The sequence below is a fragment of the Salvia splendens genome, chromosome 2, assembly GCF_004379255.2.
Source record: "Salvia splendens isolate huo1 chromosome 2, SspV2, whole genome shotgun sequence".
NCBI lineage: Eukaryota > Viridiplantae > Streptophyta > Magnoliopsida > Lamiales > Lamiaceae > Salvia > Salvia splendens.
Window position 1 is genome coordinate 41,546,074 of NC_056033.1, and position 25,984 is coordinate 41,572,057.

At 39.8% G+C, this 25,984-nt stretch overlaps 4 protein-coding genes across 5 annotated transcripts; 1 reads left to right on the forward strand and 3 right to left on the reverse strand.

Moving 5' to 3' along the window:
- The first annotated feature begins 2,758 nt into the window (after positions 1-2,758).
- LOC121792900 (glutamate receptor 3.3-like) lies at positions 2,759-7,644 on the forward strand. Of its 2 annotated transcripts, none has more exons than XM_042191033.1 (7): positions 2,759-2,926; positions 3,451-3,719; positions 4,170-5,512; positions 5,584-5,861; positions 5,957-5,988; positions 6,064-6,470; positions 6,893-7,644. In XM_042191033.1, exons 2-7 carry the CDS (start codon positions 3,452-3,454, stop codon positions 7,367-7,369), a joined length of 2,805 nt encoding a protein of 934 aa, XP_042046967.1. In that variant the 5' UTR covers positions 2,759-2,926; position 3,451; the 3' UTR covers positions 7,370-7,644. The 2 variants fall into 2 exon arrangements, with proteins under 2 accessions (XP_042046967.1, XP_042046968.1); XM_042191034.1 differs by lacking the exon at positions 2,759-2,926 and adding an exon at positions 3,026-3,109.
- Positions 7,645-9,913: 2,269 nt separating this feature from the next.
- On the reverse strand, positions 9,914-14,407 carry LOC121792901 (serine/threonine-protein kinase/endoribonuclease IRE1b-like). Its single transcript, XM_042191035.1, has 6 exons — positions 14,072-14,407; positions 12,966-13,200; positions 11,413-12,824; positions 10,917-11,089; positions 10,590-10,836; positions 9,914-10,461 (listed from the first exon to the last, which is right to left on the reverse strand). The coding sequence occupies exons 1-6, from the start codon at positions 14,188-14,190 to the stop codon at positions 10,011-10,013; spliced, it is 2,637 nt and encodes an 878-aa protein (XP_042046969.1). The 5' UTR covers positions 14,191-14,407; the 3' UTR covers positions 9,914-10,010.
- A 4,992-nt stretch (positions 14,408-19,399) lies between these two features.
- LOC121792902 (glyceraldehyde-3-phosphate dehydrogenase B, chloroplastic) lies at positions 19,400-22,006 on the reverse strand. Its single transcript, XM_042191036.1, has 9 exons — positions 21,794-22,006; positions 21,569-21,682; positions 21,231-21,392; positions 20,982-21,149; positions 20,744-20,904; positions 20,605-20,666; positions 20,473-20,522; positions 19,760-20,166; positions 19,400-19,675 (listed from the first exon to the last, which is right to left on the reverse strand). Exons 1-9 carry the CDS (start codon positions 21,890-21,892, stop codon positions 19,540-19,542), a joined length of 1,359 nt encoding a protein of 452 aa, XP_042046970.1. The 5' UTR covers positions 21,893-22,006; the 3' UTR covers positions 19,400-19,539.
- Positions 22,007-22,251: 245 nt separating this feature from the next.
- LOC121792903 lies at positions 22,252-24,405 on the reverse strand. The gene is made up of 5 exons (XM_042191037.1): positions 24,248-24,405; positions 23,409-23,523; positions 23,104-23,200; positions 22,883-22,969; positions 22,252-22,610 (listed from the first exon to the last, which is right to left on the reverse strand). The coding sequence occupies exons 1-5, from the start codon at positions 24,306-24,308 to the stop codon at positions 22,470-22,472; spliced, it is 501 nt and encodes a 166-aa protein (XP_042046971.1). The 5' UTR covers positions 24,309-24,405; the 3' UTR covers positions 22,252-22,469.
- Positions 24,406-25,984: the final 1,579 nt, after the last annotated feature.

The window sequence follows — 25,984 nt, forward strand, 5'->3', positions numbered from 1 at the left end:
TATAGTGACTTTTTTTTCATTTTTGTTTGTATTACAAAATAAATCAACATACATTTTCAAAACTTTTTTTTATAATTATATATTACTATATCTCACTATCGACACTAACTACGTCAACTATATTTTGTATTTCTCTAAATTAATTTACCAATTTCACATTTTGTATTGTCCTAAAGTTTCTATGATTTCAAGATGGAGGGAGTGTTAAATGTTTATGGTATTTCACGAGCTCATAATTTAGGTTGGGGGCTCACCACTCACAAGTCACAATCTTCATTATTAATTACTAGTAAGAGTCATTTATATTAAATTATGGTTGTATATTATATATACGCTGACGATTTTGAAATATTAAAACTTAAATCGTCATTATAATTAAAGGGATATTGATTGAGTCATGATGTGATGAGCATAATCGTTCACCATATAATACTGATTGTGATCAAACTAGTAGTGTATTTATTAATTTTTAGTATTACAAAGTTAATCTTAGATAATTTCGAGTTAATCTAGTTTCAAACAATCTTGAGATAAACTAATTTTGAACAATCAAACCATCCCTAAATGTGAATGAAAATAGTATTAACATCATCCACATGAATAATTCTATTGTTAGTAGTAACGAAATGTCTTTGTGTTATAGTAATTCATTGGATATTCGTAAAATTAATATTGCATCCAAATGAAAGAGTATTTGAATATAATTTCTAACTATATATCAAATATTTAAATCCACTATCTAGTACTCTAGTATCCTAAATTTCATTTCAAATATTTGATTTTTTCTCTCTAACTTATCACTTTATAAAAAAAACCTTCAATTACTTAATTATGTAACACCTTTATATCCTTTAGACTTTCAAACAATTTTCTTTTGTCTCAAAGCTTCTCAAAAAGTTTAGAGGCAATTAGGAAGAAATTAATTATCGTGATTTGTTCCATAATGATATTTTTTAGGTCCCCACGTTTAATGTGGAAACTGGAAACTATCAATAAATTTGAGTCAACGTCTTATTTCATCGGTGCAAAATTTAACTCTCTTCATTTAATGTTATTTATTGACCCTATGATAAACGTTGGTTGAAATTCCTAGCTTCGTACCCTTCTCATAATAAATAAATAAATCAAGCTCCCTTAACAATTCACATAAATAAAACGTACATTTAGAATAAATAACACCCAAGAAAAATAAAAGGAAAAATAATAAAAGGTTTATCTTGATGATTTTGTCACATATCTAATCTCTTTCTTCCAATCTCTCAATCGTGGACTAATCATAATCATAAAATTGTCAGCATCTTTCTTTGGTATGGATTTAGACATCCAATGATGTAAATCTAAATATTTCACTTTATTCTTTCCTTAATTAGTTGAAATATTCGTTTCAATTTCCAACTCTTGTCATTCGTGTCCCCCACATATTCAATGTGCCCTTCTACACCAAAAAATTTTTAGCACATGCTTTTGTCTCTTATCTTTAGCTATTTATGTAGTTATTGACAAAACAATGCGATAAATTTCCCATTTAAATGAAGGAAAATATTACCATTTGTACGTTTGTACCCTATTTTTATATCTAACCTTTTAAAAGAATATTGCTAGTAAAATATCTTATTTTATAAAGAAAATTGGCTAAGATGGACAGCCGATATTTCCTATCGTATTAGGCAGGCTATGAATGATGAATTGATGGAATTTCCTTCTCCCTTATCTCTCTCGTCTTCTCTCAATAGCTCATTATGTATAGGTGAGATTCCGGTCGCCGTTCCTATCCCCGGTGACCCCAATTCTGCACCACAATACAATATCATTCAATTAATCATAGATGTCATTATATTTTTTCTGGATCTATATAGTCCATTAGGGTAAAACTTGTTAGGTTCAAAATTAGTTGGCTATATATGAATTTTGTCACATGCCCTTAAAAATTGAATTCCTCAAACATACATAATTGTGTGGACATCGTGAGCCCCAATAAAATTATTAATAGGACGATTATCCAACTTAATCATATATACTATACCTACTAAAAGAATAAAATAAATGGCTGTTTACTAAATACATTTACGTACATATATATTGGTAGGGGTAATCAAAACATTTCATATCCTCATTCCTCAATTGTTGATTATTTTTGCTAGAATAAAGCCTAATTACATCTTTATAGCCAATTTAATCTGCAATCGTTGTTCCAAACAAATTATCATTTCTTTCCCACTTTCACCAAAACCAAAAACGTTTTCCACGGCTGTAATAATTGATTAATTAATACTACTAATTAATTCAACAATTTATTAAATTCCCACTTGCACTTCTCAAGTTCATGCATTGGTCCAATTTTTTCATTGCATAAATCATCAAAAAAGAAGAATCAAGAAAACCTTAGTTTGCTGTGATGTGACATCTACACACCCAAATATAATGTCGACAATGTAAAATGGGTATGCTTAGCACGATTTATTTCCATAAAAAAATATCAATCTTGAATAAAATCCAATCTTGAAAAATGAAATAAATGGCCAAATATAATGTTTATAAGGTATCCTTAGCTCGATTTATTATAATTAAAGATTGAATAAAAATCAAATCTTGAATAAAAAATAAAATAAATGGGGCCAGGGTTCAGGTGACTCCCATTTTGTTGGTGGGTTTTGTTTCCATGGATGAGATTTACAGAGAGAAATGGTGAATGAGACATGACCCACATGATGCACTGTAACTTTTTTTGTATATATATATATAATCATAGATGTATTTTGAGATAGTATGTATAGTTGGTTTATCTTTGGGATAGCTCTTATGGCTCTCCTGCTGTCTAATTTGGCTTCTCCAAAACACCCAAAAAGCATCATATTGAATATGAGGCTTCTTAGTCACTTTTTAGGAGCATAATTTTGTGCCAAAGTTGCAATCTTGGTGATCTAAGGTATGCTTCTCAGCTCAGAATCTGATTCTGTATGTTTTTTTTTTCCTGCTGTTTTTCTGTGTAATTCCCTCTTTTTGTTCATTTATTAATTAAGTAGCTTCTTTATCTTTAATTCTTGTACATGTGTGAATGTGTCTGTAAAATTCTGCAAGTTGTTGTCTGTGTGCATTTCCACTGATAAAGGTGCTGGATTTAGATACCCTTTTCTCTTTTTTGGTGTTTTTTGCTACCATGATTTTGGGGTTTTGGTTATAAATTGTGGAACTCATTATTGTTAGGGATTTGTGAAGTTGGGTGTGTGTTTTGGCTTTGCTTAATTGATAGCTCATTGTGTGCTTGTGTGTGTGATTTGAAGATTGAAAGTGCATTTCCATTGCTAAAGTGCTGAGATTTTGTTAGACCTTTTTTCGTTGGAAAGGTTTTAGGTTGTTTTGGTTACAAATTACAATTGATGGAAGTGATTGGGAATTTTGTGATCTTGATCCATTTCTTGAACTGAGAACTCATAGTGTGTGTGTGTGTAGGATGAGTGTGTTTTGGATTGTTCTGCTTTCGACACTCTCTCTAGGGGCGTTGTTGTCGGATGGCTTGAGCGTCAACGGTTCTTCAAGGCCTGCCGTTGTGAATGTTGGGGCGATCTTCACTCTTGATTCGACGATTGGGAGAGTTGCCAAGATTGCCATTGACGAGGCTGTCAGAGATATCAATGCCAACTCGAGCGTGCTTAAAGGATCCAAATACAATGTGATATTCCGAAACTCCAACTGCAGCGGATTCCTTGGCTTGGTTGAAGGTACTCCTTATAGTTATCTCCCCTAGATTGTGTTTTTCATTCGAACTTAATTGGAAAATCGAAGTTAGAGTCTTGTCGTTTCATGTAAACGAGCTCCTTCGGTTGACTCTTGATCTGAAACGTACTACAGAAATGAGTTCTTGAGTGATTTTGAAGCGAGTGGCGATGAAATAGCTGCAGTTTAATTTGATAGAGTGAAAAATGAAGTTGATCTTAGTGTTTGAATTATGTATGAATCAAACTAAGGATGTTTTAGTTTTGTGTAAACGAGCTCAGTTGATCGAATCTTGATCTGTGATGTTCGTGTAAACGATCTTCACCTATCGAATTTTGATCTGAAATGTCTTAATGCCGAGAGTTCTTGAGCTGTTTTGAAACGATAGGCGATTAAAACAGACGCATTTTTATGTGCTCGACGCTGAGACTGACATAACTCTCTACTTTGTGCAGCTCTGCGGTTTATGGAGACGGACATTCTTGCAGTGATCGGCCCTCAATCGTCCGTGGTTGCACATACTATCCTGCACGTTGGGAACGAGCTGTTAACTCCCTTTGTGTCGTTCTCTGCAACAGATCCTACTCTCTCGACTCTTCAGTTCCCCTATTTCGTTAGGTCGACACAAAGTGATCTGCATCAGATGACCGCAGTGGCTGAGATAGTCGAAAACTACGGTTGGAAGGAAGTGATTGTTGTCTTTCTCGACGATGATTATGGAAGAAACGGGTTGTCTGCGCTGGATGACGCGCTTGCAGCTAGGCGCTGTCGAGTTTCCTACAAAGCAGGGATTCCTCCCGGGAATGTGAGCCGGAGCGAAATCATGGATATACTCGTCAAAGTTGCGATGACCGAGTCTCGTGTGATCGTCCTGCACACCTATCCACCAACTGGATTCACGGTGTTTTCCGTGGCGCACTATCTTGGAATGATGGACGACGGCTACGTTTGGATCGCAACAGATTGGCTCGCGTCTGCTGTCGATTCTGCTCCGGCTCTTCAGTCGGTAGGTATGATGGAAACATTGCAGGGAGTGATTTTTCTACGGCAATACACTCCGGATTCAGAGAGGAAACGAGCTTTCTCAGCGCGGTGGAACAAGGTGACCGGTGGTTCGTTAGGGCTAAGCACTTACGGTCTATATGCTTACGACGCTACTTGGTTGCTTGCTCACGCTATCGACTCGTTCTTCGATCAAGGAGGGAAAATCTCATTTTCTAACGACTCCAACTTGCTCTCGACGCAAGGGAGTAAGCTGCATCTCGATAAAATGGTCATTTTCGACGGAGGGCCCCTTCTTCTCAAGAATCTGATGGAGAGCGACTTTGAAGGTCTAACGGGCCGAGTAAAGTTTACGGACGACAGGTCTCTCGTTTATCCCGCTTATGAAATTATAAACGTTGTTGGGACTGGTCTCCATCGGGTTGGATACTGGTCTAACTATTCGGGATTATCAACTCTGCCTCCCGAGACTCTGTATTCGCAACCTCCCAATCGCTCTAGCTCGACTAATAAACTAAACAGTGTTCTTTGGCCGGGAGAGTCCATAAGGACGCCCCGTGGCTGGGTGTTCCCGAACAACGGGAAGCAACTGAGGATTGGCGTGCCACGACGCGCTAGCTACAAAGAATACGTATCTCAGGTTCAAGGCACCAATAACTCCAAAGGCTTCTGCATTGATGTATTCACAGCTGCTGTGAACTTGCTGCCTTACGCCGTTCCCTATCAGTTCATCCCCTACGGAAATGGCCGCGAAAATCCGAACTACAACGAGCTCGTGAAGTTGATCACCACGGGAGTAAGTAACTATCCATCTCTATTCTCTATAAATCGGGATCAGCATCTTAAAATCGTGCTTTCTTGTGATAGTTCTTCGATGGCGCAGTTGGAGACATTGCCATCACGACGAACCGGACAAAGATCGTGGATTTCACGCAGCCGTACGCTGCATCTGGACTTGTGGTGGTAGCCTCGGTCAGTAAACGGAACACGGGCGCCTGGGCTTTCTTGAGGCCGTTTTCTCCTCAAATGTGGGCGGTTAGTGCAGCGTTCTTCGTTTTCATTGGCATCGTCGTGTGGATTTTGGAGCACCGGATGAATGATGAGTTCCGTGGGACGCCAAAGCAGCAGCTAATAACCATCTTGTGGTAAGCTTCAAATACTACTAGCGATTTCTTAAACGAATGTACGACGAAATTGGACATCGTTCGACCTAATTTTTCGCTTCTTTTCTTCGTTGCAGGTTCAGCCTCTCAACTCTGTTTTTTGCTCACAGTGAGTAGTCCTCTCAACTCTGTTTCTTTTTATATTCATGCACATCTAAATTATCGATTCTCTCGTCGAAAACAGGGGAGACGACAGTGAGCACCCTCGGGCGGGGAGTGCTGATCATATGGCTTTTCGTTGTTTTGATCATAAACTCGAGCTATACTGCGAGTTTAACGTCCATACTCACGGTACAGCAGCTCTACTCTCCTATCAAGGGAATCGAGAGCTTGAGAGAAGGCGACGACCCTATCGGATTCCAAGTGGGCTCTTTCGCGGAGCATTATCTGACCGATGGAATTGGCATTCCAAGGTCGAGGCTTATGCCTCTCGGATCACCGGAAGAGTATGCCACCGCCCTTCAACGCGGCCCCAAGAAAGGAGGCGTTGCTGCTATCGTTGATGAACGGCCTTACGTCGAACTTTTCTTGGCTAGCCAGTGCCGGTTCAGGATTATTGGTCAAGAGTTCACCAAAAGCGGCTGGGGATTTGTGAGTAACTCTTCTTCTTCTTCTTCTTGTCTTCCTTTTAGCATGATTTCGCCTCGTTAGAGTGGTTTAGTTGGTGGTGCGATCGAGTCTATGACTAAAATGCGACGAGTCATAGCAGTATAAACATTTTAGATCGCGCCCGATGCAACCCGTCTTAGTTGCTTCGTTGGTGGAATAGTGAGTTTTACGACTGATGCGTCACAAGTCAGAATCCTATTAGTTGAACATACTACTTCGATCTTATTTTGAGTGGTTTAATTGAAAATCGCGTAATTTCGCACAAAAGTGGTCTAGTTGGTGGAGTGACGAGCGTATGAATAAACTAATGTGACCGAGTTCCGAGCCTACCATCGCTTTCTAGGTCGAGCTCGTTGCACGTTACATGTATGAAATCCTTACTAATTTTTTGAATCTTTATCAAGGCGTTTCCACGGGACTCGCCTCTGGCCATCGACCTATCGACCGCGATCCTAACCCTATCCGAGAACGGAGATTTGCAACGGATCCACGACAAGTGGCTGACGACGAGCGCATGCAGCTCGGAGAACACGGAGCTAGAATCAGACCGGCTCCATCTAAAGAGCTTCTGGGGCCTCTATCTCTTATGTGGCATCGCTTGCTTCCTTGCGCTCCTCGTCTACTTCATCCAGATCATCAACAGGTACCGACAAGCCTCTAGAGACGAGCTCGTTTCGTCGGATGGGCCGGGCAGCATGCGCTCTAAACGCATCCAGAGGCTGCTGTCGTTGATCGACGAGAAGGAGGATGTGTCACGACACGAGCGGAAACGGAGAAAGCTCGAGACGTCGTTGTCCGAGAGCAGCGGGGGAAACGAAAGGGAGAGGGATTCAAAGAGGAAACATTCTTCGGCGAATAATAGCTTCAACATACGGAGATGATGGCTCGTCGCGACCTTCTATTTTCTGTCGCGACGAGCACGTGCCATGGCGTTATATGTCTCGTACATTTAACGCGCGTGATAAAAATACGAACACGAGATTTAGAAAATTAGTGGACATAGTTAATAAGTAGATTATGTTCATCAACCTTGAAGCTTATGCTATTGAGCTATTGCCATGACAATTTATTGTATATGAACAATTTTAACTAGTGGAAATTGTATATATTATAGAGGTATATAATTGAATTTAAGTCGAGCTTTAATTTTTCTTTATTTTGCATGAAATGGGAACATAGATTTAGGATATTTGTAAGGATAATTGACATTTAAATTATAATTTCATAGTATTAATTTTTGGTCAAATTAATACTACTAACTTTTTTTGAAAGCAAAATATATTAAGTCGTTATTTTTCATTTTTTTTATTATTCCATGATGATTGAAACTAAAACTAATATAGCAAAAGTTATATATGATGATTGAAATTATAATTTAAATGACAAATATTAAAAAAAAATCAGTATTTAAATGATACGTGAAGATGCTATACTGTATTTTCTTTCATTCAAACGTTAAGATTTTATATTCCCCTGGTGTATACCTGAAAAAATTAACTTCCCTTTTTATGAAACTAAGGATCCAATATGTATCAGTATTATAAATTTAAGGGAGTGTGTATGAAAACAATTTACCTTTTTATGAAAACAGGATCTCAGTATAAAATCCAAGGGATCAACTATTAATATAAACTTTAATTGGAATATTATATCTCTTTTAATATTATTAATTATTTTAAAATTGAAACCAAAAGTCATTACGTTTTTGTTGCTATAAATTGCATGATTATATAGTACTACAGCACTATATTGTATTCTCAAATCATGAACAAATTTGCAACTATTGTTTTGCTTATGTCGTTGGTTCTTCTTTGTAGAGGTAAATTTCCATTACTATTTTAAATCAGTACATATGTATGTACATATCTAGACTAATTATCTTAATGGCATTCAAGCTTTGAAATTTTTTAAATAATTATCATAATGTTAAGGACCTCAATTGTTAGAAATTTTGTAAGTACTCCCTATGTCCCCAAAGAGTATGAACTTTGTATTCGGCACGAGTTTTAATCTATTATTGATAAAATAAGAGAGAGACGGATAGAGAAGGTGTTTTAAGTATTGTAAGTGGAGAATGAGTCACACCTCATTAGAGAGAAAAAAGTTTCCAAAATTAGAATGTTCACTCTCTTTGGGGACGGACGAAATAGGAAATAATGCATACTCTTCAGGGACGGAGGGAGTACTATTTTAGTATGCTCGTGCTATTTATGTGTCTAGGGTTGATAGTTTCGACAAAAATCCGATACGAACACACACGAAATTAATATATTTTGATTAAGCCTAATCGGGTTCGTGTACTTGACCATCCGTTAGGAACCCGATAATTTGTTGGTTGGATTCGGGTTGGCTTTGGATTAGGTTTGGGTAACCCATTGAAAAATAATAATACAGTATTACATTAATTATTTTTATTCTTTTCAAAAAATATGTATATTTTAGTTTTATTCTTTAGGTTGTGTAAATCAGGTGTAAAAATTAGGTTTTATCATGTAATATCATGTTTTAATCCTGTTAATTATGTTTTTGTTGTTAATGGGCGTGTGTGGTATTCGTATTCGAAGGCAGAAAGTTGGTATCGTGTTTGGGTTGAGAGTTTCCTTGACAAGTCTGATTCGGTTTAGGCCTTATATATAGAATTGAGTTGTTGCTAGATTGACCCGATAATAACTCGACTCGCACAATTGGCTATGAATCTAATTCGTTTTCATTTTTGGTGCAGCTGATCTTGATAATGAAATAAGTAAAAAGTGTTTGCATGAGCCAACTTCCTTGTAGTTGTGGTGTGTGTAGCAACGAGATATGTCGGCCACTGCATCAGTCTTCAATTATGTAATTGTATTTCTCAATGTTTATAAACATAATATCAACCCAAAGCAATTTTATATTGGATGGATTGATATAAGATTATTAAAGTTATTATATTCCATCATAATTGTATTCAGCCTACAATTAATATTCACTTTTTTCCATTTCTAATTGTTCATAAAAACTAGTACTAGTATATTTATGATCCACTACTATTTGATGTTTCTCAACACATTTCTTTTTACCCCTCCTATTTACTCACTTTTAATTAATAATATTTCAAATAATTTTTCTCCATCTTCTATTTTGCCAATTTAATTAAAACATGGATTATCCACTATCAATAATTATCAAATTTATATCAAAACTCGTCGTGCACACGAAACAATCACAACGAACACGCACATAAACATTGCATGCTTCATTCAAATTCAAACGCAAATACGACTCGCACAGAACACAAACACATTAGAGACATGATAAATACGAAGTCTAAATTATCTAAGTTTTAAGACAAGCACGCAAGTAAACGGAGATTATCCGTCTTTACTCGATAAAGACATGAACATGATAAGATTTGACACTACCTGCGCGTGTTCACGTGTTATGCTTTCATGTAATGTCCAAAACTGTAAACCCTATACCATATTAATTAGATTAGTTACATTACATGTACAAATTTTGTTACAACAATGTTACATTGCAAGATCTAAGTTAGAATCCACTACCTCTAAAATACTTGCCAAATGTTTCTTCATTCTCGCAATGGCAACGAATCACGTGATACACCTCAATCAAGAGCTTAGGAAATCTGGTTGAGAAATAAGTGTTGAATCCTTCAGGCACTGACCCCAAAATTGCTTGAATCTCCCTTGGAAGCTCTCTATAGTGATTCAACTTGTTCCGAATCACGCGCAGCAGATCGCGCACGCTGTCGTACCTGTATCGCCGGAAGCGCCCAATGTCATTGATGAAGGCACTTTCCATCTTCTCGTCCCATTTCCCGTCCAACGCGGCTTTCCCTGTGTTCTCTAGGGCCTCGAGGAGGTCAGACGCGCTCTCCCGGTCCTGCAGCTCGACTCTGTCGCTGACGTCACGGAGGAACGAGAGCCTCGTCTCGGAACTCCAGAACAGAGGATGGTGCATCACTTCTGCAGCCTTTGGCCTATCATGTATACAAGAAGACGTTCCGATGAAAATGTGTGAAAGGAGTTTCATCGATTATCCGTCAATTTACTATCGAACGAGGGTAAAACTGTAAAACTATCAACTCAAGCTCTAATTCAAGCGTACCTCGTGTCTGGATTAGGGGCGAGAAGGCCGGAGATGAGATCTGTGGCTTCCGGGATATGGTCTATCAAGAAGAGGTCTTTCCGAGAATTGATTATATTAACATCGCGCTCAATACTTTCGCCAAAAGGGTGTTTACCGCCGGTTAAGCAGAAAAACAGCATGCATCCCAGACTGAAAAGGTCTACGGCACGAGTCTGCCGCTCATTACGTAGCTGCTCGGGCGCTTGCCATCCCGAGCTTCCATATCCTATGTAACATGAGAAAATTGAGAGAAAAGGTAAAGTGGGCATTTAATCGAAAAGAAAAGGTCACAACGACATTACTCACCGGTAGCGTGCTTGGATAGAGATGACATGTCTCCATCCAAGTGCTTGCTGATGCCCATATCCGATATTTTTGCAGATATAGATCTATCTTTCATCACGAGGACATTTTGAGGCTTCAAATCCCGATGTATAATCCCGAGTTCGTGCAAATGAGCAAGTCCTAAGACAATGTCCCTACAAGTTGACAGAAATTGCACCATAATTGTATTCGAATATTGGGGTTGATTGACAGAAAACGAATATCCAACCAGACAGGTACATTTGGACGGGTCGTCTGCTAATTACTGAGTTATAGCTAAGATAAATAACTTTGATAATCTGAATATTGATAGCGTAAACCTTCAAAATACTCAATCGTATGTATTGTTGATTTAATCTATCACCCGAAGTAACGACCTCTAAATGGACTCTTCAAGGCTTAATAAATGAATCCCGGTATATATAGTTCAGAGTTCGTGCAACGTTTTGCAGTTAATGGATGTTGAAATTAAAGATACCTCATCAACTTCACCAACAAAGCAGACGGATATCCATTAGCCCTCCAAAGCTCGAGCTCCTCATTGTTTCCAAGATTGCTCAGCAATTCCATGTTAGAACCAACAATACTCGGAGATTGTTGACTTTGATCTGAAGAAGTGCAGAATACGATCAAATCAAACAAACTACAAGTACATCGCTCCAGACATATATAAACGAAATCTTGATCATATTCCACTCCGTGCCAACGAACAATGTTTGGATGTTGATCAGATGCAATGAGATTCTGGATCTCCTTCACAGCCACATCGTGATGGGTGCGGACAAGACGTTTGACAGCAACGGAACGGCCTTCATAGTTTCCTTCGAGTACAATTGTCCCATTGCTCCCCTTTGCGATCTCTTTGCTGGTCACCACCATTCTACCAATCTTACGCCCATACGTGGAAATGCCATTGTTCTCGAAAGGATTAGGGGTCAAAAATCTATCCTCTTTCATACCATTCTTCCCATCGGAGATACTATGTCTTTTCACAACCGTTTTCCGGCCTTTCTTCTTTTTGGGTGTCGCATTTTGCAACTTTTTCAAATCTTCCGATTGCCGATGAAACAGATGTAACACAACCCCTTTCCTCGTAATTTGATGTCTGGCGTAGCAAACGAAAGTCAGGGCTATAGACAGCAAAGCGGAAAACAGCATGGAAGGCCACAGATGAGGATGTGCTATGCTATCAGATTCTACACGACCGCTGATTTGACGAGCGCCAGTGCTGGGAACACTTTCAATCATAAAATCTTTTCGTTCAGGAGTCGGCAGCGCAAGCATAAGTTCATTCTGATTGCCACCATAAAGTGCCAATAAGTTTTTGGGTTCACCATGATCGGTAGCAGGCAAAGAAAGAATTCCACCTCCCGGAAGAGCATCTCCAACACGATTCGCTTTAAAAAGCGGCTCGAGAGAGCTACGATCCCGGATACGGTAGACTAGAGGCCGTGTCTGACAAGGCATCGGCAGCTTCATATCAATCCCTCTCCCCGAGAAACCCCCCAAAAAATCTTCAATTCCTTCACACTGAAACGACGCTTCAATGTCAGCAAACATAAGATACCATAGAACCTCTCCCGTTTTCGCAGACGTATACTTCACTGCGTAGTCAGTCCTGGTAAGATAAAGCGGCTTCTCAACGGCCTCGGCATCCACAGAACTTGCAGGCAACCATTTTTCAATGTCAGCTCTAGTCATAATCGAAGTTTCATCAGCACCACGATCCTCGCCCGAGGAAAGGTTATCCGACCTTAAAGTGCGAACGACCTTTCCAGTTTTCGCATCCACGACAAACACAGAAGTCCTTTTTGATCCTAGCATAATCCCACCACCAGCCGACACAAATGGAGTGCGTTTTACGAATTCTTCAGCACTCATAGGGAGCTTCTGCAATAACACAATAGGATTTCTCGAAGTAAGACGCACATAAGTCAAATGCTCACATACATAACACACAAAACACTAAACAAAGACGAGAAATGTTACATTGATAAGTGCATCAGTTCTAATTCAGACCAGTGAACATACCACTTTCTTAAGGCCAGTTCCATGTAAGTAGAGTTCCCAATCTTCTCCACAATCTATATAGAAATTATCACCATCAGCAGATGTGTTGAGCTTTTCTCCTTCGTGGTTAGGGATTTGTTGATACGAGGAATAAATTGACGGGCCAGATGAGAACGACCAGAGGATTTTTCCGGAACCAATCTCCACCATATATACTGTTCCATCAGGAGCAGCCAATATTGCTGTCTCGTGTTTGCTGATTATATACCACCAGAAGTAGTAGGTCAGGAAACGGAAATTAGTATGTCTACATAAGCTCGGATTTATTTGCAGAAACAATTTTTCAGCAGTGAAACCAATGCTTTATTTTACACAAAATTGCAATCGGAATAGTTAAAATTCACTACAATTATCTGCATTTTGCTCGCATATAATAAGCAACTACATTCACCATATGCTTTCCTCAATAAGTTGTGACTGATGTACCTCCGGAGATCATAATCAATTAATCGAACATTCATCCACGACCCACTATTCAATCTATGAAATTACAGACCAAGCCAAATCAAACTGAAACAGTAAGCCCTTCCGACAACCATGCACGACTCAATATCCAATTGAGAAAAAGCAGAAAGCTTCCAACACAAAGAAGGTAGCAAACAAGCCAAAGAAACAACCTTTACTTCATTTTCATGGTTCTTTAAATCAATAGTATAACATTCTAACTAAGAACTTGCACAAGCTTTCCAAAACTCGAACGAATTTACAAAGCAGAGAAATCAAAAGCCAAAGAAGCAACCTTTAAATCATATGCATGACTCTTTAACTCAAAATCAAAGTTCCATCCTACCAAACCATATCTCATCCCATTTCGATACACAAAGTAGTTCATTTCTGAATCCAAGCCAGCATATAATCAATAATCCACCTAAAAGCCCCAAATTTAGCATAAATTGAACCAGAATCACAACAAATCCTTAAACTAAATAGTCTAAATTAGGCATGAACTGCAAATCACCAATTCCCCTATCAAAATATATGAACATAAACCTAATTTTGGTCAAATCATTTTCAATCAAAATTCATCCCAAACCTCAAAAAACAGTAATTAGATTCAGTGAACTCACGCAGTCAACGGCAACGGCGGATTATCGGAATCCGGATCCGGGTCGGAGCTTGAGGAAGCTCCAATTACAACAGCTAAAATCAAGATCACGAAAAACAGCGGAATCAATAAGCCCCTCATTTGAATAAGATTTCAATCAATCATGAAATCATAAATTGTTGAACACAAATTTGAGTGTTGGTGTGTGATTTTTCTCCCCTGATTCCAAGGTTTTCGATTCGTACGGATTAAGAAAAATCTTAGCTGAATCTATGTCGTGAAAGGGCGTGTTTGGGAAATGGAGGAGAATGTGTTCAATTTGGAATGTATACTGGAAACGTTATGTAATCTGTATTCCATTAATGACTAATTTGCTTGCTACTAATATTAATTATAGCATAAGAAGGAAATCTGACGACTCAAAAGTTACAATTTACAAACATTATTATTGACTGTGTAAAATCAAGTGTTTTCGCACAGTTTGGATCAATATGGCAAAATAAATTAAGTATAGTAGTATTCATTTATTAGTAGTATTCATTTTTCCACCCCTAAACCTATGCCTTTGGATTGCAAATATATTGGATTTAATTTAACTAATTGAAAATTTGGTGTCAAAATAAAACCAAATTTATTACAGCTTAAAAAATGAGAGAGAAAAAAATAGAAGTGGAGTCATGTCGGATTTTAAGAGCATCTCGAATAGAGATAGCCCCGTCATAGCCCAGCCATAACCTAGCCATAAACTTCACATGTCACATCATCAGCACTAAAAACTCCTCCTGCCACATCATCAGGACAAGCAACTGGACAAGCAATAGGTCAGCCATAGCCTAGGCACAATAAACAAAATTATAAAAAACAAATAATTAACAATCACACTAAATACGGAATTAAATTTACGACACAAATACGAGAAAATTCAATAATAATATTAATTAAAAAATACGGAATTAAATTAATATTAATACTTTTTTAAAAAGTACATTAATTAAAAAATAGATTAATTAAAAAAAATTACATTAATTTAAAAAAAATTACATTATTTAAAAAAAAAACTCCTCCTCCACACACGAGCCCCCCGCCGTCGCTGTTGTCGCCGCTATCCTGGACCCCCAAATCTACGGCATTTGAGCCCACGTCTGAGCCCCCCAACTGTGCCGCAGCGGCATTCAAATCGGCCCGCATACTCATGAGCATTGAGTGAAGAAAATGCTTCTCCTCGGGGTCAGTTGCCGTCTTCCAGTCAGCTAAGATCTTGTACATCTGAGCCCGCGTTTGTTGATGCGGAAAGAAGGCGAGCTCGGCTGTCGACCTGCCAACAGGGGGGATGCCAACTGGACCTCCTGGGACCCCTGGCGAGCTCGTTGCGCTCGCCTTTGACCAACCTGGCGAGTGCAGCAAGTAAACGCGAGAGGGGACGGGAACTCCTGAATATCCTCGGGGAGGTCGTGGGAACTGCCGCCGCTGCCGCCGCTGTAATCACCGGTATAGTTCAGTCGCTGCTTCTTCGGCCAGCCAGCATCGACACCTGCCCGAAACTTCTCGGAATCCATCAGCACCTCATAGCAGTTCAAGTAGGTGAACTCCTTATAAGGCCCGGGCACGGGGAAGGCTTTCTCCGCTATCCTCCTGCAGTCCTCGTCAGTTTGGCCACTGGTTTGCATGCGGAGGGCGTTGGTGTACAAGCCAGAAAATCGGGAGACCGCAGCCCTGATTCGGTCCCACCCCTTCCGGCACTCCTCCCCGCACGTGGCCTCCACTCCGGGCAAAATGCCTTGTAGGCTGCTGCTATTTTAGCCCACAAGTTGACGATCCTCTGATTGTTCGAGGCGAGGGGATCATCGCAAACACTCACCCACGCCTTGGGATCCTCTGATTGTTCGAGGCGAGGGGATCATCGCAAACACTCACCCACGCCTTGGACAGCGCGACGTTCTCCGCATCCGTCCACTTCCTCCGTGCCAGGCTCTCGTCATCAGCCGGCTGCGACGACTCGCCGACCACCCTCTTGCCCTTGCCCTTCTTCTTCTTTGGCACGCCCCGACCCCGCCCTACTCCCCTCGTTTGAACGGGAGTGTCCACATCCCCGAGATCTATCACAAACTCCTCTAAGGAGAAAATATCACACCATGTGAACTGCGTCTCCGATGGGGTCGATGTGTGCGAAGAAGTAGTCAAAAAATCAAAACTGGGGCGATAGACGTTGTCCCCCCCCCCCCCCGGCGTCCCCTGCATCCCCGGCTGCCACCCCGGCATCATCTGCATCTCGGGTACCCCTGCCCGCCCGGCATCGCCGGTCCGCCCTGCATCCCCTGCCATCCCGGCATACTACCCCCGGATGTCATCTTGGGCATCATCTGCTTCCAATGGTACATGTTGTAGTACCCGGCCATCGGACCCCATCCACTTCCACGGGTACCGTGGGAGTTTGAGACTCGCTCGTCACTGGAGTAGACTCGTTGTTGTGCTCCATTTCGTGTTGTTGCTCTTGTACAGAAATTAAGATAGAGAGAAAACTCGTCAAAACAAGTGGTGCGAATGAAAATGATGTGCAAATCGCGTATATATAGTGTTTCGAAAATTAAATAAAATAAAAATAAAAAATCGGCTGGCCGATCGCTCGCAGATCGGGAGCCTGCAATGGCGGCCAGCCGATCGGCGAGCTCATCGGCCAGCGCCCGAAAATCGACGTGCGCTCACCGTTTTTCTCGCGTCGGCGAGCGGACCACTGCAATGGTTCGGCGAGCGGACCAGCCAGCGCCGGGAATCGGCTAGCCGATCCGCTCACCGCCATTGTGGATGCGCTAATGATTTGACTCAATAATAAATCGATCGGTGAATTATTGTTTACATTATAGCTTAGCTTTATATTGATCTCTTCCAAAATATCTAATTACAAGAGAAAATAGGACCATATATACAATTACAAGAGAAAATATCAGCTTGTAATAATATACTCCTAGTACAAATTTAAATCGACGAGAGGAAGAATGTAGAATCATCATTTTGTGGAGATGTTTTAATATGAGAAGATTTTATACAACTAAGCAAGCATTCTTTGCTACAATAATCCTCGTTGAAAATCTTGATTTCTAGGCATTGGCTGTAACACTCGCTCACACAGTAGGCTGTGTTTCTCGCCGCAGCTGCTGCAGCCTGCGCTGCCGCGAGAGCCACCATGAGCACGGCGGCGATCACCCCATTTCTTGCCATTTTATGATAAAATAATATGTTATGAGTTAGTTATGTTATGTTCGTGTATATATATTTCTTGCCTATATATAGAGATAGATGGAAATTGGACTTCTTGGGAGTATTAGATTAGGGGGGTACATCAATTATTTATTTGTTTTGTAGTCAAATATAAAAGAATGGCAAATAATCATAATTCAGTCTTGATTCTTGAAAGAGGGTAGTCTATTTTATAGAAAATGAAAGTAAATGTATTATTGCAGTTTTATTATGTGAAAATATTGTTATTTTCATGGCTTCTTTATTTTTATTGATTGCAGATATCCATTAAAATGTCATTTTTTCCCTAAACATGCAGATACCTAAAAACACAACATTTTATCGGTTATATAAGCGAAAAATGCGAACAAGAATATTTTGAAACTATATACTATTATTTATATTTTAAAACTAAAATTTGACCAAATTTCTTGATTTTATAGATAACTATTCGTTTGTTACATAACTAAAGAAAAAAAGTCCACTAGATTTTAAACTCTAAAAAGTGGAGTACACATGAATTCATTGCATGTTAATATCTGAGAGAATACTGATATGTTTGACATGTGAAAATTTCTATTATTAAACAAACAATTTATCTAATATTCATCAAACAATAGTGTATGTACATAATTCTTAAACAACAATTATGAAAAAGTGACATAAAAAATCTTAAATCCAAGAAGGGAAGAATTTATAATCGTCATCTTGGTCCCTCAGTTTCTTTCCATTTCCATTTCCATTTCCATTTCCAGATTTAGCACATGCAAAGACGCAATCTCTTTTGCACTCACTATCGCTGAATATTTTAATTTGAGTGCAATCGAAATAGCACTCTGCCATGCAATGGGCGGCGCTTCCACTCCTCTCCGCCATTGCCGCCGCCGCCATAAGAGCCACCACCAACACGGCCGCAATCACACCATTCCTTGCCATACTGTAAATGATTTAGATTTTGATTTAAATTCAAATTTGCAATGGAGTATATTATTTTGAGTTTGAGGGTATATATAGGTTAAGAGGCATACAAATTGAAGAGACACGTTGTTTGGGATTAAATGGAAAAATATTTACTTTATTGTATTTTATGAGGGTGTAGGAATTTTAATTTTTAAAATTTTTTAATCGGTGCTTTGTGAGGGAGTTTTTGATTTAGTAACCAAAGGATTTTTGTTTATGAAATGAAAACCGTAATTATTCTAATTTTTTGCCACTAAAATATAACTGCAAAAGTTGGAGATAATAAAGCAAAACAAAAAAAGAAGTATTTTTTACTAGGCTAAAAAATATCAAACCATTTTCTTTTCTTTTTGATTGAGTAACCAATGGTGAAAACCGTAATTATTCAATTTTATTTTATTGATAAAAAAGTACGGACGGTTGAGTAGTTTGCCGCTAAAATATAACTGCAAAAGGATGGAGATAATAAAGCAAAACTAAAATGAATCTTTTTAGTTTTTTTTTAGGTTAAAAAACAATACTGGTATTATACTATCAAACCATTTTCTTTTCGTTTAGAACACCATTCTTTACAATAAAAAAATCTGATATTATATCTAAAAGTTGATTAATGTTCAAAAGTGACAATGTATATTAGCCTAAATGCATATTTAAGTCTACACATTGACTTTGGTATTTTTTTGGTCTCATTCTCATACAATATAAAATGGTCAAATTTTATCAGTTCCGTTGACGGTGAGCAATTAAATTAATTAATTTAATGACTAAAGTTCATTTTAGTCTCAGCATTTGTCAAAAAATATATTTTGATCCTTATATTATGAATTGGTCTAAAAAATTTAGAAAAAAATAAATAATATTTTTTGAAAAAAATATGTCATAGAATAAAATTCATATAACTAATATATTAGAAAATATAATCTGTATATCAGAAAATAAAAATAACGTGCTCAAAGCTTTTGAATTTGAAATCCATATAAAAGAGCTATCCAACACTGAATTCAAAAAAGTTGGTTCAGTGCTAGATTCGATAGTAAACGAGCCAAACTCGAGCCCGAGTTTCGGGCTCGAGCTTTATTGTGCTGGGTCCATTGGACCTGCGAACATGCTCGGATTGGTTTGTTCAACAACGATCTTGTTAGTAAACTGAGAAATCTTTAACAACTGAAAAAAGATGCTAGAATTTTCTATTACACTTTCGTGTCACATAATTTTAAGCGAAAAATAAGATGTGAAGATGAAAATATAACAGAAAAATCCAATCAACTGAGGCGAATTAAAAAATCATACAAAAAACTAAGCTTCATAGACCTTGCATTCCTCCTCTGCAGGGTTGGTCTTGCAGTAGTCCTCCAATGGATCACCGCTCCCTTGTGTCGAATCCCCGGGCCATTTCGCCGCCACCAGATGTGCCAAATCGACCACTCGTTGGCTGCAAAAAGTCCGTAAAAACGACCATAAGACACGTTGCACGCGATCCTAAATCCTAAACCTTAAACTGTAAACCCGTCCGTACCTGTAACCCCACTCGTTGTCGTACCATGCGACAACCTTCACCATGTCGTCCCCCATCACCATGGTCAGCGATGAGTCTATGGTCGACGAGACGTCGCTGCACCGGAAGTCCACGGAGACGAGCGGGACGTCGCACACGTCCAGCACGCCCGCCAGCGGCCCCTCGGCCGCCTTCCTGAACGCGGCGTTCACGTCCTCTGCCGACATCCCCTTCTTCGCCGTGTTCACGACGAGGTCCACGACCGAGACGTTAGGCGTCGGCACACGGAGGGCGATACCATTCAGTTTGCCCTTCAGCTGAGGCAGGACTAGGGACACGGCCTTGGCCGCACCCGTGCTCGTCGGCACGATGTTCAACGCTGCGGCTCTCGCCCTCCTCAGGTCGCGGTGCGAAGCATCTAGAAGCCTCTACATGATTCATACACAACCTGAGGTGTTAGAAAATTGCGCACACAAACGAACACAACAATAAGATATGAACGAAGCAAGACGACACCAAGATTTAACGTGAAAAACCAAATACAGAAAAAATCAGGGGGGTGCACGAAGGCAACCAAAGTATGCACTAGAGAATTGAGATACATGATCAAATGGTTCCAAGGCCTAACACTATACAACCAATAATCCGACCAGTCGAGGGGATAACGATCACAAATTAACACGAGGCTTAAGCGTTCGAGTTTTTTAACAGCAAACATGTGGAATTAGTCATACCTGATCACCAGTGTAAGAGTGTGTAGTTGTCATAGTTCCCTTAACAATGCCTGCAAATTCAAAGAAAATTTTCACATACTTTTTTGAATCAATCAAGGAAAAGAAGTTTCTACTCTTAAAATTCTGACTTACCAAATTCTTCATCCAATATCTTCACAAAAGGAGCCAAACAGTTGGTAGTGCAGGAAGCATTGCTGTAAATGCATCGATCACACACGGTTACATAAGATTCTTACAAAGATCGGACGAGAGCTGGCTCGACTATACGGACCTTATGATGTTAGCGACTTCATGAGAGTAGTCTTGTTCGTTCACACCGACGACGTAGGTTGGAATATCAGCCCCTTTAGCCGGAGCAGTGATGATAACCTTCTTGGCCCCGGCTTGGATGTGCTTCCCAGCTCCCGGACCATCCACAAAAACACCGGTCCCCTGCATTTGTTATTTCTCAGTATAGTCCATCTAATCTTGATTAATAAACATTGGATTTTGGTTCTGAGCATAGTAACCTCAATGACAATGTCAATGCCAAGTTCAGCCCAAGGAAGCTTGAGAGGGTCCCTGTTGGCAACAACCTTGATGGGCTTCCCGTCTACGCTGATGGTCTCGTTGTCGACTATCTTGACATCTGCCTTGAAGGTGCCGAGCATGGAGTCGTACTTCAGCAAGTGGGAGGCCTAACGTTGAAATGAAAATCAGTTGAATACCAAAGGTGGGAATTCTTTTGTGAGTTTAAGCTTTGAATGTCACAGACTTACATTCTTGACACCACCACTGTCGTTCACGACCACCACCTCGAGTGGCGAGTCCTTCCGGCCATGCCAGCAGCGTAGGAAGTTCCTCCCAATGCGCCCAAAACCATTTATCGCGACCTTTAATTTGGCAACGGTTTCTCCCTTAATGGGTGTGGATCCTGCCACCTGATCTTGCACGACAAATGTGTTACTTTTCGTTCAAAGATTTGTGTCATGCTTCATCATTCAATACATCAACCTTCTTAACAAAGATGAATCTTAAACAGACACAGAATTTTTATTTTTCAAAATTTGCATATGAATCAATCAAAAAGTAGGTTTCAGTATGAATCAATCTGTACCGGTGTAGTGAGTTGTGCAGCCACCACATCGAAGAAAGAAGCCTCCCTGGCATTCTTGGCAAAAGTCGCATATCCACTCGACCTAAGGCCGGAGAATTCTGCCACTTCGAGCTTCTAAAGACATCCCCGGAAACAATTGATAAGTCGAAAATCTGCTTTTGAATTTTTTTTCTGCCAACTGCAGTAGACACAACGAGAGATGCAAGAAAAGGGAAGGAAACTCGCCTTAGAGAAGCATTGAGAAGGGAAAGAATGAGCGGTTTTCGAAGGAAGCCTCGTGCTCGTTGGGATTCTTGAAGATGCCAATGCTGCATGGGAAGCCATTGCTGCAACTCAATCTACAGGGGAGCAAATTTCAAGATAAATGTAATACTATATGGCTTTAACATATGAAAATAAATTATCTTTTTTTTTTGGTGTTTTTTGAAGAAATTATTGGCTATGATTGACTTGTAGAGTGGTGAAGACTGTGAAGTTGATGTTTGAGGACTAATATCAGATAGGATCAACCTTGTTTCTCCACCATTAGATTTTGCACCACAAGATTGATCATTTTATTTTTCAATTTTTAACTTCTATTTTTATATTATACAACCAATTTGACATTACCTAAACAAGGATTTTTTAATTTGATCAAATTAATCATGAATTCAGATATCCTGCAAATGGAAAAATGCAGCAAATGAGGAAAATGAAGAAGTGAAAGTTATTATTTCATATCTCCAACATATGAATAATCTCAGCACTCACAGAATTCATAGATTTTCAGAAACGATTTCAAGCTAACATCTCGGGTAAACTAGTCTCGAAGCACAAACAAACATGAGTGTGTGTTCCAAAACGAGGGGCGTCTTATGCAAGAAACGAGCAGGAGGTCCGGTTTTGAGACGACTGACATGGTTTAAACGAGAGCCTCTACGTCGTCCTCAACACTCAAAGCTTCCTCCTCAGTAGGGGGTTCTTCTGTCCTCAACTGAGTCGACACGTTATCTATAGCTGAGTTGAGTTGTTCGATCTTCTCAGACAGTTTCTTCCGTTGTTTCTGTGGATAAAGTTATATGTAAGGAAATGATCATAAATGCGGAAAAGAATAAGAAGCCTATACTAAGATTGATTTTTAAACATCATTACCACCAGAAGCCAGTAAAAGAGTTTAGATAGAGCTATCCTTTCTTTATCTAATATATTACGCAGGACCTTCAGTCGAGACCAGGGCGGCGTTTATTTGTGTTTATTTATGATCTAAACTAGTAAGTACTTGAATGGGACGTGATAATTATAATTGGCATCATTACAACTACAAGAGCTGCTTACCTCCAAAGCCTTCTCTTCATCGTAGATGAATTTGGGCAGTTTTTTCATCAATTCATTCTTCTCAGTACCAATTAAAGCCTTGCTGATCTGTGAGCCAACGAAAAGACCAGTCCGACATCAGCTATGAGCGCATTGTGCAGGAAACAAAATGTGCAGCAGAAAACACATATTGACAATTTGATACGAATCAGATTAATACTGATTGATCATATCAGACGTACCTTAGGTGCGTAGATGCAACCAAGTGTTCCGACAATCAATCCCCCTAGAACAAATCCGCTAATAAAGGCACTTCCGTTGCTTGATCTTCCATCGTCACTACATCAAATGCAAAATCCCAACGGCACTTTTAGATAGCTTCTCATACTGAATCTCAATTATATTACTAGTATATATGTGCATTATATATTATCCATCACATTTTCATTTAAATCTTGATAAGAAACTAAATATATTTGGGAAAAAACAGGAATTCTTGATAGCACCTAAAGCTCACGGAACTGCAAATCAAACGTGAAGATTTTACCTGTAACTGGCTTTGACTGTGAGTGCTTTACTCAGGCTGCTCGATTTTCTAGTGCTGTTTACGCTGAAGGACAACTTGGAGGACCCTAATACATCTGCTGATTTAAGAGACGAACCTAACAAAACGAACAAAGTTAGGAGATACGTCATAAATATACAGTTGCATATGACAAGATGCCATCAGCTGTAGATCATGAGTGCCAAATAAATTCGGAAAAGCAAATATTCTAGAATGCAGGGCAAATCTCATTGCAGAACTCGAGAAACTTCATCACGTAAAATGTGGCTAACTTTTTCCTTCTGAAGAGTGTACACAAAATCATAAAAGAACCAGAACGATAGTAACCAAGATCAATCTATATAATTCAAAAGTAACATTTTCTAATCACAAGCGTTAAATTTATACTAGAAGCAAACAATATTATAACACAAAAGAGCTAAGATTCAACATATTAACGAAATAAATGAAAATAAAATCCCCTAAGTTTGATAAATTAAGAGAAACCTAATTAATTAGTTAATCAAGAGCTGTTTCATTTTCACTTAATGTCAGCAACAATATTCAAAATCCCCAAATTTATCAAGCAGTTCTTTTCTATCTCCAGATCTAAAAATTCGTACAAAAATCATACTTCCGGAAAATTACAACAGCGTTTGATTCTCGCATTATGAAGAAACAATGGAGCCTATAAAAATTTGATAAAAGCAATTACACAAACAACAGTAAAATAAATCAGAAAATCCATATATAGTTCAATTCCAGCATTAGGAAAATAATAAAAAATCAAAAAGCAAACAAAAAGAAAGATACTACAAAACGAAATAAATCAGAAGCTTTACCAGACGAGAGATGGAGAAGAGGGCGTTCCGAAATCACAATAGAATTGGATAGAGCTGACATTTTTGCTGAGATTTCAGCACCGCAGTGTGTAGTGTGTGTGAACAAATCAAAGACTGTGAGTGAATTTCCTTCTAGAAGTTTCAGTCGATTCTGATTGGCGGTGACGATGTTTATGTCATCCGCAATATTGTCTCTTATCCGTCTATTAACCATCTCATCACTATTCATGGGCCCACTATACTTTTCACTCCGTCTCTTAACTAAGAGACAGCACCTGCAACCCTCCGTCTCTTAATCATCTCATTCCTTAACTATTCATTCAATTTCATTTTTTATTTTTATTTCCAACAAATTCAATTAATAAAAACACACTTCATTAAATAAAATAAAATTACAACTTAAAATCCTAAAAAAATACATAAGTAAATCTGTGGCAAAATAAATAAAAAAAGACATAATTTAAAATACAAATTTATAGAAATTATAAAAACTATTCCGCCGGCGAATCATCCCCCGAAGGGGGTGGCGGTGCACCGAATGGAGGCGGAATACCAAGTTGTCCCGCCAGATACACAATGCCGGCATGATGGGCTTGATATTGGACGGACGTCATCCGGGAAGTGTCCGCCATCGTGGCGGTGAAGTACATGGACATTAGGGAGGAGGGCGGCCCTTGGGAACCCGCTTGGCTTGATTCGTCTCGGCCTCTCCTCCCTCTAGCCGCCTTCACCTCCTTGGTCCCTTGCGGCTGACGGCGCACACGGGAGGACCCCCTGCATCGTCTCCCGTGCCCTCAACCTCCTGCGAGGCAACCTCTTGTGCGGCACTGCCTGAACCTCCCCCACTAGACGAGTATTGGTCACCCGCCGTGTGCTTCGTGCGTTTCGAGGTCGAACCCGTGCTGGACTGGACACCGCCGGCCCACCTTTCAACGTCTTTGACGGTCTCCCAAACATCGACATGTTTGAATTCTTTGTCATTGTCGTCGAAATAGACTTGCAAAGCCGATTTCAGAATGTCGGCTCCAGTGGCTCCGCTTTGGTAATGAGCCGCTTCATTCTTGTAGATGCCGCATAATTTTTTTGATCTCTCTGTCGACTCGGTCAAAATGACTTCAGGGCATCTTCAATGTGCGGCGGCGGGACCCCTTCGGCTTAATTTCGTTGTAGGCCCTCGGTGACCTTTCCCAATAGCACTTCCGGGATTGTTGATTCCCGACGATGGGATCGTACGAGACGCTGATCCAGGCGTTGTACAGGGCCATCGTGTCCTTGCGGCTGTACGGATGACGGCCTACATCCTCCTCCTCCTCCTCGGCCGCATCCTCCTCTTCCTCCACGGTGTCGAATGCCCTGGAGCTTCCACCGTCTCGTCCTCCTTTCAGATTGGGTTCATCAGGACAATCCTCCCTAATTTGGGATAATCCCTGCGAATACCTGGGGGCGGAGGGACGAGCGTATGCATCCACATCAAAATAGGGTGGTTGGTACCCCGCCGGCGTCGACGAGCCTTGGGTGCCCGACGTCGACGAACCGGAACCAGAACCACCCAAGACACTGTACATGCCACTCAGTCGCCAAACGCGTTGATGTCAAACCCGCCGGAGCCGCCAGAGTTTCCGTAGCCGAACATTTTGTGATGAAAATTGGAGAGGTCAGATCAAAATTTGAGAGGTAATGGAGATGATTTGGGAAGAATAGATGTGTGTTTGTGTGTATAATGAGAAGGAAATAGGA

Excerpts from the sequence above, each read along its gene's own strand:
- LOC121792901 (XM_042191035.1), bottom strand. The coding sequence starts at position 14,190 with ATGAGGGGCTTATTGATTCCGCTGTTTTTCGTGATCTTGATTTTAGCT. Across the intron at positions 13,201-14,071 it reads CCGCCGTTGCCGTTGACTGC|CAAACACGAGACAGCAATAT; the intron begins GTGAGTTCACTG and ends GTATATAATCAG. Across the intron at positions 10,462-10,589 it reads GCCCCTAATCCAGACACGAG|GCCAAAGGCTGCAGAAGTGA; the intron begins GTACGCTTGAAT and ends TATACATGATAG.
- LOC121792900 (XM_042191033.1), top strand. The coding sequence starts at position 3,452 with ATGAGTGTGTTTTGGATTGTTCTGCTTTCGACACTCTCTCTAGGGGCG. Across the intron at positions 5,862-5,956 it reads CAGCTAATAACCATCTTGTG|GTTCAGCCTCTCAACTCTGT; the intron begins GTAAGCTTCAAA and ends TCTTCGTTGCAG. Across the intron at positions 6,471-6,892 it reads CCAAAAGCGGCTGGGGATTT|GCGTTTCCACGGGACTCGCC; the intron begins GTGAGTAACTCT and ends ATCTTTATCAAG.
- LOC121792903 (XM_042191037.1), bottom strand. The coding sequence starts at position 24,308 with ATGTCAGCTCTATCCAATTCTATTGTGATTTCGGAACGCCCTCTTCTC. Across the intron at positions 23,201-23,408 it reads ACAGTCAAAGCCAGTTACAG|TGACGATGGAAGATCAAGCA; the intron begins GTAAAATCTTCA and ends CATTTGATGTAG. Across the intron at positions 22,970-23,103 it reads GTTGCATCTACGCACCTAAG|ATCAGCAAGGCTTTAATTGG; the intron begins GTACGTCTGATA and ends GTTGGCTCACAG.
- LOC121792902 (XM_042191036.1), bottom strand. The coding sequence starts at position 21,892 with ATGGCTTCCCATGCAGCATTGGCATCTTCAAGAATCCCAACGAGCACG. Across the intron at positions 21,393-21,568 it reads CTGCACAACTCACTACACCG|GTGGCAGGATCCACACCCAT; the intron begins GTACAGATTGAT and ends GTGCAAGATCAG. Across the intron at positions 20,167-20,472 it reads ACTCTTACACTGGTGATCAG|AGGCTTCTAGATGCTTCGCA; the intron begins GTATGACTAATT and ends TGAATCATGTAG.